Source organism: Pogona vitticeps, chromosome 1, assembly GCF_051106095.1.
Source record: "Pogona vitticeps strain Pit_001003342236 chromosome 1, PviZW2.1, whole genome shotgun sequence".
NCBI lineage: Eukaryota > Metazoa > Chordata > Lepidosauria > Squamata > Agamidae > Pogona > Pogona vitticeps.
Window position 1 is genome coordinate 235685828 of NC_135783.1, and position 12889 is coordinate 235698716.

General features: G+C 41.7%; 1 protein-coding gene across 5 annotated transcripts in view; it reads right to left on the reverse strand.

Annotated features, from left to right (window-relative positions):
• Positions 1-966: 966 nt before the first annotated feature.
• Positions 967-12889, reverse strand: part of MRAS (muscle RAS oncogene homolog) — a 63545-nt gene continuing 51622 nt past the window's right edge. For all 5 annotated transcript variants that reach the window (XM_072985246.2, XM_072985245.2, XM_078378711.1 and 2 more), the window contains 4 exons: positions 12199-12352; positions 10118-10217; positions 8018-8097; positions 967-1845 (listed from right to left, as the gene is read on the reverse strand). In XM_072985246.2, coding sequence (XP_072841347.1) covers positions 1749-1845; positions 8018-8097; positions 10118-10217; positions 12199-12352 — 431 coding nt within the window. In that variant the 3' untranslated portion in view covers positions 967-1748. The remainder of the gene's footprint in view (positions 1846-8017; positions 8098-10117; positions 10218-12198; positions 12353-12889) is intronic.

Below are 12889 nucleotides of genomic sequence, written 5' to 3' on the forward strand. Positions count from 1 at the left end.
AGAACAACAGCAGCCTCCTCCATGAGGGAGGAAAAGATTCTGGAAACTGGGAGGGTAAATTTTGGCACAGCACTCATTTCACTTATTTCACGGAGCTGGACACAATGCTGCTCCCTCCCCACCTCACCCAGGTTTTGGAGGGACACAGCAATTTTATAAATATCTCAAGTCAAGATGTATCTACTATCATCACCCCCTTCCCCTGAATATTGGGGCAGATCTTGATCCTTAATTCTGAAACAAAATGATCAAGACGTTTTTTCAGAAGTTCTGCTACAACCACTAATAGTGCTGAGCTTTACCTTTGAAAAACTCTTGGAGAATTTCTGCTCTCCCTGGAGTAATTCAATGAAACTATCCCTGGGTTTTCCCTAACCACAGAGTGATAAATGTTGGGCAGCCATTTGTGCAAAGCCTCTGGTACATCATCCCCATTTATGTAGAGATGTCCTGCACTTACTCATTTTTGCCTTAAGCAATAAAAGAACAATTATTTCCTATGAGTATTCATTTAATTTTACAGTGATTATGGGACAATATTTTGAAAATGATTAGGCTTTCATATAAAAATATGGCAGGGAGTAAAAGTTAAGAACTAAATGCCATTACTTTGAAAATTACGTGCAATACTTCTGCATCTGTTGAGCCAAGTGTGTCAGTGTGTGCGTAAGAAACTCAGAGACAGAGATTAAATAATTTAATGTTTGAGTTTCTTAGCAGGTAGCTTTCTGAAAAATATATGTAATATGAGAACAAATTTTAAGGAAGTGGAGACAGGCCCTATTCACTTCAGAAATAAAAGGAAAACAAGAGGCATCTAGAATTTTCTTTTGACACCAAAATTCACAGCGAAAGGTATTCAGTACATTCTGTTAACATCTGTAGACACACACACACACACACACACACACACACACACACACACACACACACACACACACACACACACACACAAAATACTCTAACTTGTAATTTTGTAAATAACTTTTAATTTAAATATTTTCAGGATTAGCAAATCCTACCCTCCCTCATGGTAGCTTCAACATGCTAACTCCCACCCCCACCCCATTAACAACAAGGACAACAGCAACCACCAATCACCAAACCCATTCTTCCGCCCTCTTTGCTGGCATTTTTCAGAAGAGCTGGCTACTCTCCAGCCAATGACACAATGTCTGGAGTCCCCAGAGCAGCTGGAATTCATTTTCTTCCTTCAGATCTATGCATTTTTCATATAAAGTTGCAGTATGGTGTTGCCGAGAGGATATCTGGGAGCGTCCAGTGGAAGAGAAATAAATCTCCTATATCTCTTTCTTGCTCCGTGCTCATTGAGCAAGGAATACTGACTCTCTACTTCTTCCCCACCCGCCCCCACGCTGTACAAAATGGAACCACGTTTAGAAATAAGCCATACGTAGAAATGCGTGCACGTAGAATCATACTTCCCTCATTTCCCATTATAAAATAGAGATGGTTGAGATGGTTGATGATCTTAACACTCTGGTCCTAATTTGCTCCCTGCTTTTCAGGTGTTTGTATAAACCATTTGCCAAGCAGTCCTTTGGCTGAGCTCCCAAAAAAAGACAGAGGACTCGTCTCCTGCCAAATCCTTTCCTGCAAGGATCATTTTGCTTGAAATGTTACATCACCATTAGGTGGGACAGTGTTTCAAGGGCTGACCTGTCTTCTTCTTTCAATTAATCTTGGATGCATGTTGGAATGGAAAAAGGGAAACATGGAAGCAGCAGTCACAAAATCACACACTGCAGTTTATGGGAACTGGCTGTTCTGTCTCCTCGCCACTTGGTCTTCTTCTTCTTCTGACTCTTCTCTGGGACTTGTTGCCTGTCAAAGAAAATTAAATGATGCACTGGTACTATTTTTAAGACAGGAAAAATATACACATATATCTGTTAGTAGTAATGAGCACTTGGATTGGAACTACTTTGGAAGAGGAAAAGGTAAGGAAATATTTCTGCCCTCTCTTGGAACTGTTTTTGACTATTTACAAAAGTAATTTCACTACACACGTACAGTATGCATACATTTAGTGAGAACGTTAGCCTTCGCTCTTGGCAGCAACAAACCTTTGGGATTCAACCAACTTCCCCACCTAACTGCTAGTGCAAAGCTGTGCCTTGCAGGGACAGCATTTTAATATTTATACTACAGAGTCTAGTGATTAGAATGCAGCAGAACTGGAAACCTTGCTGGGGTTAATTTAGCTCACTGTAATGTTTCAAAATTGTTTCTGGTGCTTAATAATAATCAAGTGCCATTAAGTCAATTCTGACTTATGGTGACCTTTCCAGAGTTTTTCAGGTAGTAAATACACATACTTTTTTTAAACCATTCTCTACTTCTGGGTTGCTCTGGGTCTGTGCAGCTTGCCCAAGGCCACACAGGCTGGCTCTACTCAAAGAAGACAGAGTGGGGAAACCACTGAGCTATCTAGTGCTCAGTAATGTGAAAAATATCTCTCTGATATCCTCTCCAAACCATTTGGATTTCAAAACTACTCTTCCTCAACTGCTGCTCTCTCTACAAAGGAATAAAAATGAGTACCCCCCTCTTTTCCTCTAGGGAGAAGAAGAAGCTTGGAAAACATTTTGAGCTGGAAAACAAGGAATAAGAAAAGATGATTGTTGTGGGTTTTTCGGGCTCTTTGGCCGTGTTCTGAAGGTTGTTTTTCCTAATGTTTCGCCAGTCTCTGTGGCAGGCATCTTCAGAGAACAGTGTGCTACTCCTGTCCTCTGAAGATGCCGGCCACAGAGACTGGCGAAATGTTAGGAAGAACAACCTTCAGAACACGGCCAAAGAGCCTGAAAAACCCACAACGACCATTAGATCTCAGCCGTGAAAGCCTTCACGAATACAAAATAAGAAAAGAATTATGCCCCCAGGGTTCTTTCACTTACTCTTTGAACTAGTTTTTAAAATTAGAAATATCAATCAATCAGTCAATCAAGCATCCATCCAAGATGTAAAAAACAATGGAAAGATACATGTGTGACTATAGGTCTAGTCTGGACCCATATATACCAGTTCGAAAGCCTGTGAAACCTGTCTAAGCAAAAGCTTCAGTAGAGCAAAAAGGAACATGAGTACACCAAGAGTATTGGTGGCTCTCTTGTGACACTTTCACTCTCCAGCCCCCCTTTGTATTTTTGCCAGCTTCTGAACATGGACAACAAATAAAGCCTTGTCTTCAAAGATACAGTTCAGCAGCTTGTTGTGCAGTCGCACCTAGCCAGGAGAACGAATGCTGAAGGATGATGCAGATTGCAGTGCACTGACCTCTGAAGGGACGCCTGGAGAAGTTCAATGCTACACATATCTACTTAAAAACAAGTCACACTTGCTCAACGAGATTTACTTCTAGATCAGTATTTACAAGAGTTTAGCCACAATAAATTATGATACATGAGCTGAGGCAGGCCATTTGCTGGCTCTAGCCTATATACCATTTCGTATGACTTTCTTCAGCAGCCTAAGACTCTTCTTCCCAGACCTACTTTCAAAAGCAGGGGTTCTACACATTTACAGCATACCTTCTATCCTTAACCTATAAGCCATCCTTATGTTCTTCAGGGTCAGCCTGTGCCACTGAGGATGGCCCTGAACCACGTCCTCCCTGAAAGACCTGGCCCAAATCAGTGACTTCAAGAAGCCAAAAGTGTCACAGAGAAACTTGGTTGTACAGAACTGAAAAGGCAGAAGCAGAATAATAACATGCTATGGCACGGCTACGTTGATGACATGCAGTTTATGGGTCAAGACCAAGAAAAGTAGCATTTAGAAAACTTTTCTGCCCTCAAAAACCCTCCTCTCTGTCATGCCTCCCCTGCCAGCTAGAAAAAACCGGAAGACTCAGCCATGACTGAAGAGTTTGTCTGCTGTAGACGTCAAGTTAACTCTGCCAGTTTTGTACAACTAACACTGGCAGCCAAACAGAGCCTCTATTCTAGCAAGGCTTCCTAGAGAACAGCATTGCAAGGCAAGGGTGTGTCTCTCTTTTCCTGACTTAGTGAATGATGTGGCATGAAAGATCAATAAATAATGAACAGCCAAATCCAAAGTCATGTTGTTCCGGATGTCCCATTATAGAAAAAGGGTCTGTAAGCTGGGAATGGAGAGCGGGCGTTCATAGAAGATAGATGAGGAAAGGGTTGCAGCTCAGGATGGCAGAATCAGACTCAAGAAAAATGATTTTTTTAAAATTATAAACGCTAGAAACCTTGAGGCAGCAGGGCGAAGATGAGGACAGTGATGACACTGATATTAATAAATACACTTCTTGACTCTAGGCCGACCATGCGGCCACTTCAGTGCTTTAGAGCTGGAACAACCAGTGTTGACCCAGGACATTTTGCCCCCTCAGGCAAAGAACAAGATGGTGCTTCTCATCCATTCATAGACACCATATGACTAGGCCGGGAGCTGGATCTTAATGTGACTTTGGCAACTGGACAGTATCTTCCATCATGCCTGAGAACAGATGGATAATTTAGGGTACAAGGACAGGACAGCTGTGGCACAGACAGCTCTGTTCATGGAAAGAAATGACCACATGTCTCAGGAAATAAAGGGTGGTGGTGGTGGGGACACTGCCAATGGTGCCCCCCCCCCACAGCATCCATCACATGAAGCACTGGCCTTACTCTGCCTAATGGTAGCCCTGGGGATAGCATACTGAAGGGAAGATTGCCCTTTTGAAAACAAAGAGATCAAAACATGTTATTCTTTGCAAGAAAGCATATCACTTTTGCGAGTCATGGCCTCACAGAAAAGTGATATGCAGTTAATGAGACTGCCAGTTTCAGTAATTATTACTACTGTTGGGAACAGATACTCCTTTTAACAGGTCTTGGTGAGGAAAATATTTTTCTTCTTTTACTTCTGTGAGAACGAAGACACCAGCACTAGGAGTCTGGTCATCTCCCCTTTCACTTGAGGAAATGGTTACCACATACTGGGGACACTGATCTCTGGGTAGAATGGGTGCCTGAGAAACCCAAGAACAGAGGACTTGACACCCAGAAGTCCAGAACCCATACTGTAGTCCCTGAGGTGATGCCAGCAGAGAACCTGGGTGAAGGGGAACATCAGGCATACAGGACCTCAAAGAGAGAAAACCTATGGATGCAGTACTGGGGATTATAGTGCCCATTAACCTTCCTGCTGTGGTCCCTTCCTGGGAAACTCCAGGTGGCATTATGTGGGTATACTCTGTGTTCTTCAATGTAACTCTGTAAGATAGGGTGGAAGGACCCAAGGATCAGAAGAAGCTGGAGATTTCATTCATTCCTCTCCAGACTCGTTTAAGCCCTACATCAGAGGCATCCTAGAAGCTGAAAGGCTGCTGTTAGTCAATGGAATACCAAAACAGTGCCATGTCTCCCTTTCTTTGCTGTAAGCTGGTAGAGCAGCCTGACAAGTGATTTCCTTGGGCAGAACTGGAAAATTCTGTGCATTTGCTGTGAATCAATTTGTGTTCCTTCAGCAGCTGACACAGGATGTGGAAAAATTTGGCTGCATCCTCTCAAATATGGTGTACTTCTTGGTGCCAAGATAACCAAATGGGGAAATGATTAAAAAAGCACTTCCATTCATATTCCCCAAGTGGCTTCCCCTTCCTCCTGCTACCATGTCTGGTGCCAAATGAAAGGATCTGAGTCCTAAATTCTAGGACATGTGGGTAGGTGCCACCTGCTCTGTCCAAGAAACAAGAGACAATCAGGGAAGACAGAACTGCAAAGAAAGAAGCATCATGATGACAAATCCTCCCCCCAACACAGATACACACACACACTGCAAGACCAAAGGTTATTCTCTGCTGCTTTAGACTATGTTCCTAGTTTGACAGAGCAAGCCACTGATCATCTAATTCAGGTGAAACAGAATAACAAGGGGATATGGAACGAAACAGAGAGAGAGAGAAAGGAAAGAAAAAGCACTATGTGTTCTCCCCCCCCCCCCAAATCTTCTGCTCTTCAAGAATGGGTACAGAAAAAGGAATGAAAGAGGCAGAATGCACCAACAGTAACATTGGCCCCAGCTATTTACTTCTCTATTCATAAATTGAACAAACAGCAATGCTCCATTTTACGGAACAATAGTTTGTCCAATGGTCTATTATACAGAGAGTCAGCCTGATTTCCACTCTCTGAAGACCTTGTGTTACTATTAAATTACTTCCAGCTCCCACCTGAAAATGCATGTAGATATGCAGCTTGTCCATCTCTAAAGCTTCAGAGTGAATATCACATTTTTTTTTCCAAAGACAAAACCAAAATGTTTCTAGGTTTCCTCCAAAGTCAGCAAGGGTGGCTGCTGTAGAAGCGCTATTATGATGCAAAAGAGCTGTGGAACCAACCCAACTTTTCAGATGAGGACATTGTGAAATCTACTAAAAATGACCTAGCCGCATATCAAAACTTCTCAGGGGTACAGAGTCCAACGTATGCTGGTGGATGCACAAGCAAGATGTGGTAGAATTCTGGGAGGTTAAAAACCACTTGAAAGAAAACCTGCCACCAAGGTGGGAAGCATCCTAACATAGGAAGAAAAGATACAGAACTCCTTTATTTCACCACAGTGGTTTTGCAAAGGAATTTGCCAGGCTTTCTCTGCTCAGCGGATAATAAAACTTTATGTTTCAAATGGCTAAAGACATCCTGTACCCATGGACTGCTGCCAAAAAGGAGAAGAAAACCAGACACTGCAGTACAAGTAAGAGTAATGGAAACTTAATCACCAAGCTACACTTCCAGGCACGTTAAGAGCCCAGCTGGAAGTTGGTAAGAGCAGGCAGGTCAAATCCAGCTTTCACATTTTTCTTTACACACAGTTCAGTTGCTTGAAGGTTAATATTTTACTATTCGTTGGCAAAATGGGATACCCAGTGTGGTATAGTGGGTAGAGTGGCAGACTATAGTTCAGGAGGCTCGGGTTCAAATCCCTTTGTGTGTGAAACAGGTAAATTCACTCCTTAAATATCTCACTTATCTTGAAAGCCGTATTAGGGTTGCTATAAGTCAGTTCTGACTTGGTGGCACAGAATAATGATAATTTGGCAAAATATGCTCAGTTACATCAGCTGAAACCCAGCAGTAAATTGCAACTAGAGCAGGCCCATTGAGCCCATGGGGATTTCTTGAGTCAATTTCTCCATAAGCTCCACTGATTCAATGAGCCTACTGTAGTTGCAGTTTACTACGGGATTCCTGTCCCTGGGCCATCACTGCACCTAGCATAAAATGCTTTAAAACACGGAAAAGGTGAGTATACCAAAACAATATTCAACAAACATTTTCAGAGATAACTCCTAGAGGACTGTCTCATCCATCCAATTTTCCTTGGTCTCCTCTTTCCACTGCCAAGACAAGGGTCTATCAGACTGGGCTGGCATCCAGCGCCACTCCTCTTAACTGTATGTTTGGGAAACATGGAGCTTTTATGGAACTAATCAGAGAACTGTAAATAGGAATTTTTGTAAGAGGGCAATAAGGTCACCTTGTCTGGAAGATTACCTTACCTTCCACTACTTGTGCAGGCATTTGGTGGTGTTGGGCATGGCCCAGTGCACCCTCTGAGGCTTCAGTAATACCTAAGTATCTCTACACACCACTCGAGGAGGCATTAGTCTTGCACATTAAATCATACAGTGTCCGGAGCTGTCATATGTGTGTTGGGCTGACCTGAGAACTGATCATCCTATGAAGCCAGGTGACTTAATCTCAGTTGACCAAGCTCTTATGGAGATGGCCATGTGGACCATCTATGATGGAGAGATAAAAGGGATGTATTTCTGATCCAGATAAAAGTCTGCATTGGTACTTTACAATTTGTCTGGTGAGATCGTCAACTAAGTAGATGATCTCCGTAGTTAGTGTTCTATTAAAATTGATGCTCAGCTAGATATGAACAAGCTCTTCCTTTTGCACATGTTTGATAATTGATGAACATCTTCCAGATCATGCCAGTATTGGATGGAACCAGAAGAACAATAGCTCACCTGATTACTCGAACAAGGTCGTGGAAGGCTTTGTCAACATTAAGCGGCGGATCCTTCGCACTGGTTTCTATATAAGGAATCTGGAAAGCAAAAAGCCCAGAGTTTCTTCAATATATGCTACCAAAAAGGAGATGCCTTAAGAGAACGTTCACAAGAAAGGAAATATGAGAGTACACAGCAGAGTTCCCAGTATAACAACAAAAAGGAGGGATGGGTGGGAGGAGGTGATCTATACTATATTTATGATATCCTGCCTTTTGTCTAACCAGGCCTGTAGACAGGAAGTTAGATAACTGGAAATTAAGAGAAATGAGAGGATTGTTCAGAAAGAGATATACTGATACGGAAAAAAAAACAATAATAACAAGTGAGTATTGCTAATATGTTCAAAGTTTCTTCTGCTGTAAGCCCTTTTATACCAGGGTGATTATTAGTAGCATAGCTATGCAATTATCTTGCATCAGTTTGATAACAGTTTAATAAGAATGGCTTCTTTCAAAAAAAAAAAAATCCTGCAAATGGTAGTTCATGGAAGGTGGTATTATGGCCTGGGGAGTGAAATGGCTATTAAACCACATTAAAGTCTGTAGTGCATATTTATGTGCACAAGGAGAGCCATTTTACTGGGGGAAAGGGTATCATGCAAATGCTTTCATTTGAAACAAGCAAAATAACTACTGTAACTACATGCCCAAAAGATTGACTGAAAAGAAAAAATACATATTTTTGTTAGGGTGAATAATTGTGTAATTAGACTCACATGTATGCAGCCAATCTGTTCACCAGGAATGTTTTTTTAATTGCAACCACATGATTGGGTTGTTAAGTGAAAAAGTACCAGTATTAGTCCATTTAACTGGATGACCCCTAATTCTTGTAAACTGAGATCAAGAAAGTCATGTTTCTCTGTTTCTTAATACAGCCTTCTCTCCCCCCCCCCATTCCCTCCATGTGTTCCACTGCCTAATCTATCTAAGACTTTTTCAATCCTATCAAGGTACTGGGAATTTGAAGCCCTGTCTAGCTAACCCTAAACCCAAGAAAGATGTAGTTGTAAAAATGCAATCTTTGTGGAACAGTTCCAGTCTACTCCCTAAAAGCCAAGACAGCATGTTTCACTTTTGTCATTTAACTACACTAATCCATGCATTGATGCTTTTGCAATGTGATCTCACTGAATTCCTTTTTCAGATGACCTCATGTTCACCTCTTGACTGATGCCTTTGGATACTATGAAACAGTTAGTTCCTGCCAGTTCAAATATATCAGCATGATACTCAAAGACTTGAGAAGAATTTCTCTCTCTCTCTTCTTTGCATCCACAAATTTTTCGCTCCATAAGACGCACCTTTCCATAAGACGCACCAATTTTTTAGGAGAAGAAAACAGGAAAATATAATCACTTTTCTTCGCTCCATAAGACGCACAGACTTTCCACTCCCCTGTTTTGTGGGAAAAAAGTGCGTCTTATGGTGCGAAAAATACGGTAGTGTGGAAACAGGGTGGAATTATGGGAAAAAACACATGCAAAGCAGTTTGGAAGAGAAACTCACCCGTAACCCTGTGCCATTGCTAAGCAGCCACATGCACCCCTTCCTATTTGATCTCTCCCTAATAGTCTATACTGCAGGGCTGGAGAAGGTGTGGCCTTTCAGATTTGGGGGTTGCAACTCCCACATCTCTCACCTTTGGCTAGCACACCAGGGTGCAGTCCAATAAGATCTGGAGGGTCATAAAACCCTTGCCCCCACCATCATGACCCACTAAGATGCTTGGTGATGTCTGTGACAATCATACAATGCACGACAGGGACAACATGGCCATCCCATGTATGATAGCGATAAACTGTCCTCTTACAATCCTGTCAACTAGTTCTGATTGAATATCATCCTCCTGCATAAAGTATTAAAGCTGGTTCTGCTTTAGTACTTTATCAGAACTATTATCAATAAGTATGCTAAAAGAAAATGCCAGGGACTTTTTGAACCAGGGACTGTAGCCATGCAGATATCCTCTAAACCCTGGCTGCTCTGCTTGGTCATAAAAAAGACAAAGAAAAGTGAACACAGAAATCTATGAGAACAGACCAACAGGACATACATTGTGCTTTGCTGCCATTTCCTTTCCTTGTTCCCGGGTAATCTTTCGCAAATGCATTAGATCCACTTTGTTGGCCACCAAAATCATTGGAAAAGATTCTCTGGAATATGAGAAGAATAGGAAGGCATCAACACAACATTCTCGGCATTTACTGTGTGCAATTTTAATTCTAGCACTTTAGTAAAAACCTGCCACTGGAAAAAAGAATATCACACACCGTGGAACAAAAGGTCTCAAACAAAGTTTTGAAGGAATTTCCAGATGATAGATGGTTTCTTGTGTGCAGCTGACAGGCAGCCAAAGAACCATATCAGACTGATGTTATTTAATTTGTTCTAGAGGTAGGGGTGAACAGTGAAATAGCCAGGTTATTGGAATGCACCATGTATTATTGAGAATGACAAAAATCTGCGTATGCAGAGTGCCAAAATGCTTTGCCCACAAAACAAATTAATAAATATAAGGAGGTTAATTGTGATTCACACTGGAACACCCCCCCCCCACTCCAAGCTTTATATGGGACTTGAGTGAGTGCCATTTAGCCAGATATTATTTTGAGGTCATGAACAACAACTGGGTGGTGGTAGTTTAAAAGGTAAATTGCACACTGAGCATTATTGGGAAAATGGTTATAAGTAAAAAAAGAGTTGCTATCTTATCACCTTCATAGCAACTTCTAGTGCACCTGAGTATGGATTATAATGTACATTTCTTACTCCATCTCAAAAATGTATTGCAATGCTGGAAATGGTGCAAAAATGGCAACAAAATATTCGGTCTGAAAGGTCTAAGCATTTGGGACTTTTAGTTTTCAGAAAGATAACTTGATTAATTAATTCTCCAACTTTCCACTAAAAGATAGCACTCAAAGTGGCTTGCAAACAGTTTAAAAGAATAAATCATGTTTAGCTAAAAGATAATAAAATCATACAAACCAGTTCAACTGGGAAAAAAACCATTAAAATTAAGCAAATACATAGATTAAAACTGGCAAGATCAGCAATACAGATTAGATAGGTCATACAGGTCACATATCATAACTCAGTATAGAAGGATATGTTTTTACTTCTTTCTCAAAATCAATTAGAGTGGAAACAGATCACAACTTGGAAGGGAGTATATTCACACAAGGAAAGACCCTTTCCTGCAGGCTTGTTAGGCAGGCCTCTGAAAGTGCTGGCATTTTTCAGAGGGTCTCCCCTGATGCTCTTAATGTCCAGATGGGCTCATAATGAGACAGGTGGTCCCTTAGATAACCAGAACCCAAGTTGTTTAGAGCTTTAAAGGTTAAGACCAACACCTTGAATTGGGCCTGGTAGACAATGGGCAACCAGTGCAGATCTTTCAATGTCAGGGCCATGTGATCACGATACTATACACATGTTAGTGGCCGACCTGCCACATGTTGCACCAGCTGAAGATCCTGGACCCTCTTCAAGGGTAGCCCCAAAATACAACCATTGAAAAAGTCAAAGGCATAACCAAACCATGGATGACTATGGTCAACTCAGGAAAGGTCATAGCTGGCACACTAAGCAGAGTTGTACACAGGCATCCCTCATTACCATTGTCACTTGAGAGTCCAGTGACAGTGAAGGGTCAAGGAGCACTCCTAGACTATGAACCAGCCACTGTCAAGGGAATCTCAACCCCATCTAGAACAGGCTGCATCCCAATTCCTGAATCTGATTCTCTACTGACCAACCAGGACCTCTACCTTTTCAGGATTTAGTTTCAGCTTGTTCAGTCTCATGCAACCTCATTAATGATGATAAAATCATGAATGTAGCTTGGAAAGTGTGAGCTATCATGGTGTTTCTCATCTGATGTTTGTCCATTAAAATGAACCATTCATAGCATATTAGGTATGGTGAAAAAGAAGCTAAAACCTTTAACTTTAATTTGGTTCATGCCTGTAAGCACGTTACTGGATTTTTCTGATGATTAGACATGGCTGGCAGCTGACAGTACCGCAACTGACTTCACTGGAAAGCTATACATTTTTAGCTAATATGATCCAGAATGGTTCATATACATGTAGAAGTTCTAGTTTAGAGAACTCATTGGTCCAGGGCACCCACCTGTCTTTGACTCGGAGGATGAGTTGATGGAACCTATCCACATGCTCAAAGCTAGCTTTATCTGTGACCGAATAGACTATAAGGAACCCATCTCCTGTCCTCATGTACTGTTCTCTCATTGCGCTGAATTCTTCTTGGCCTGCAGTATCTAGAACTAGTAATAGCAAGGAAAGAGAAAGGACAGGCCGTTCAGTCATCCTGCCCAAAACATCATATTTACCAAACAACATCTCTTAGCCTAAGCATTTATATTTGGGGAAAAAAAATCCTAGCATATATCACCATGAATACACCAAGGTGCCTGGGGAGGTTGGACTCTTACTTGTACCACCTCCAACATGCATGTATTGAGCAGAGTAAGTGAAAAGGACAGCCTAAGCATGCGTACTTTATGCACCCAGACAACCCCTTATCACACATGCCACCCAACAGGCTAAATCCAACATTTGCTGCCAGTGAATTAAAGGAACGTGTTACATGGAAACTGATGCAAGTCTTGTTGATTCAATGCTAATGAGGACAAATAACTGGACTTTTCCCAAAGCACAGATGTTGGGCTTGGGAGATTCTGCCTCAACTTCTCTCTGCACTGGAGGTGTACAGGAAGGCATGAATGAAGAGGGCTTTGTTTGCGTCTCAAGTCTCAGTCTCTGAAATCATTTGCTCCCCTCTTTTTCTTTCTCTTTAAAAA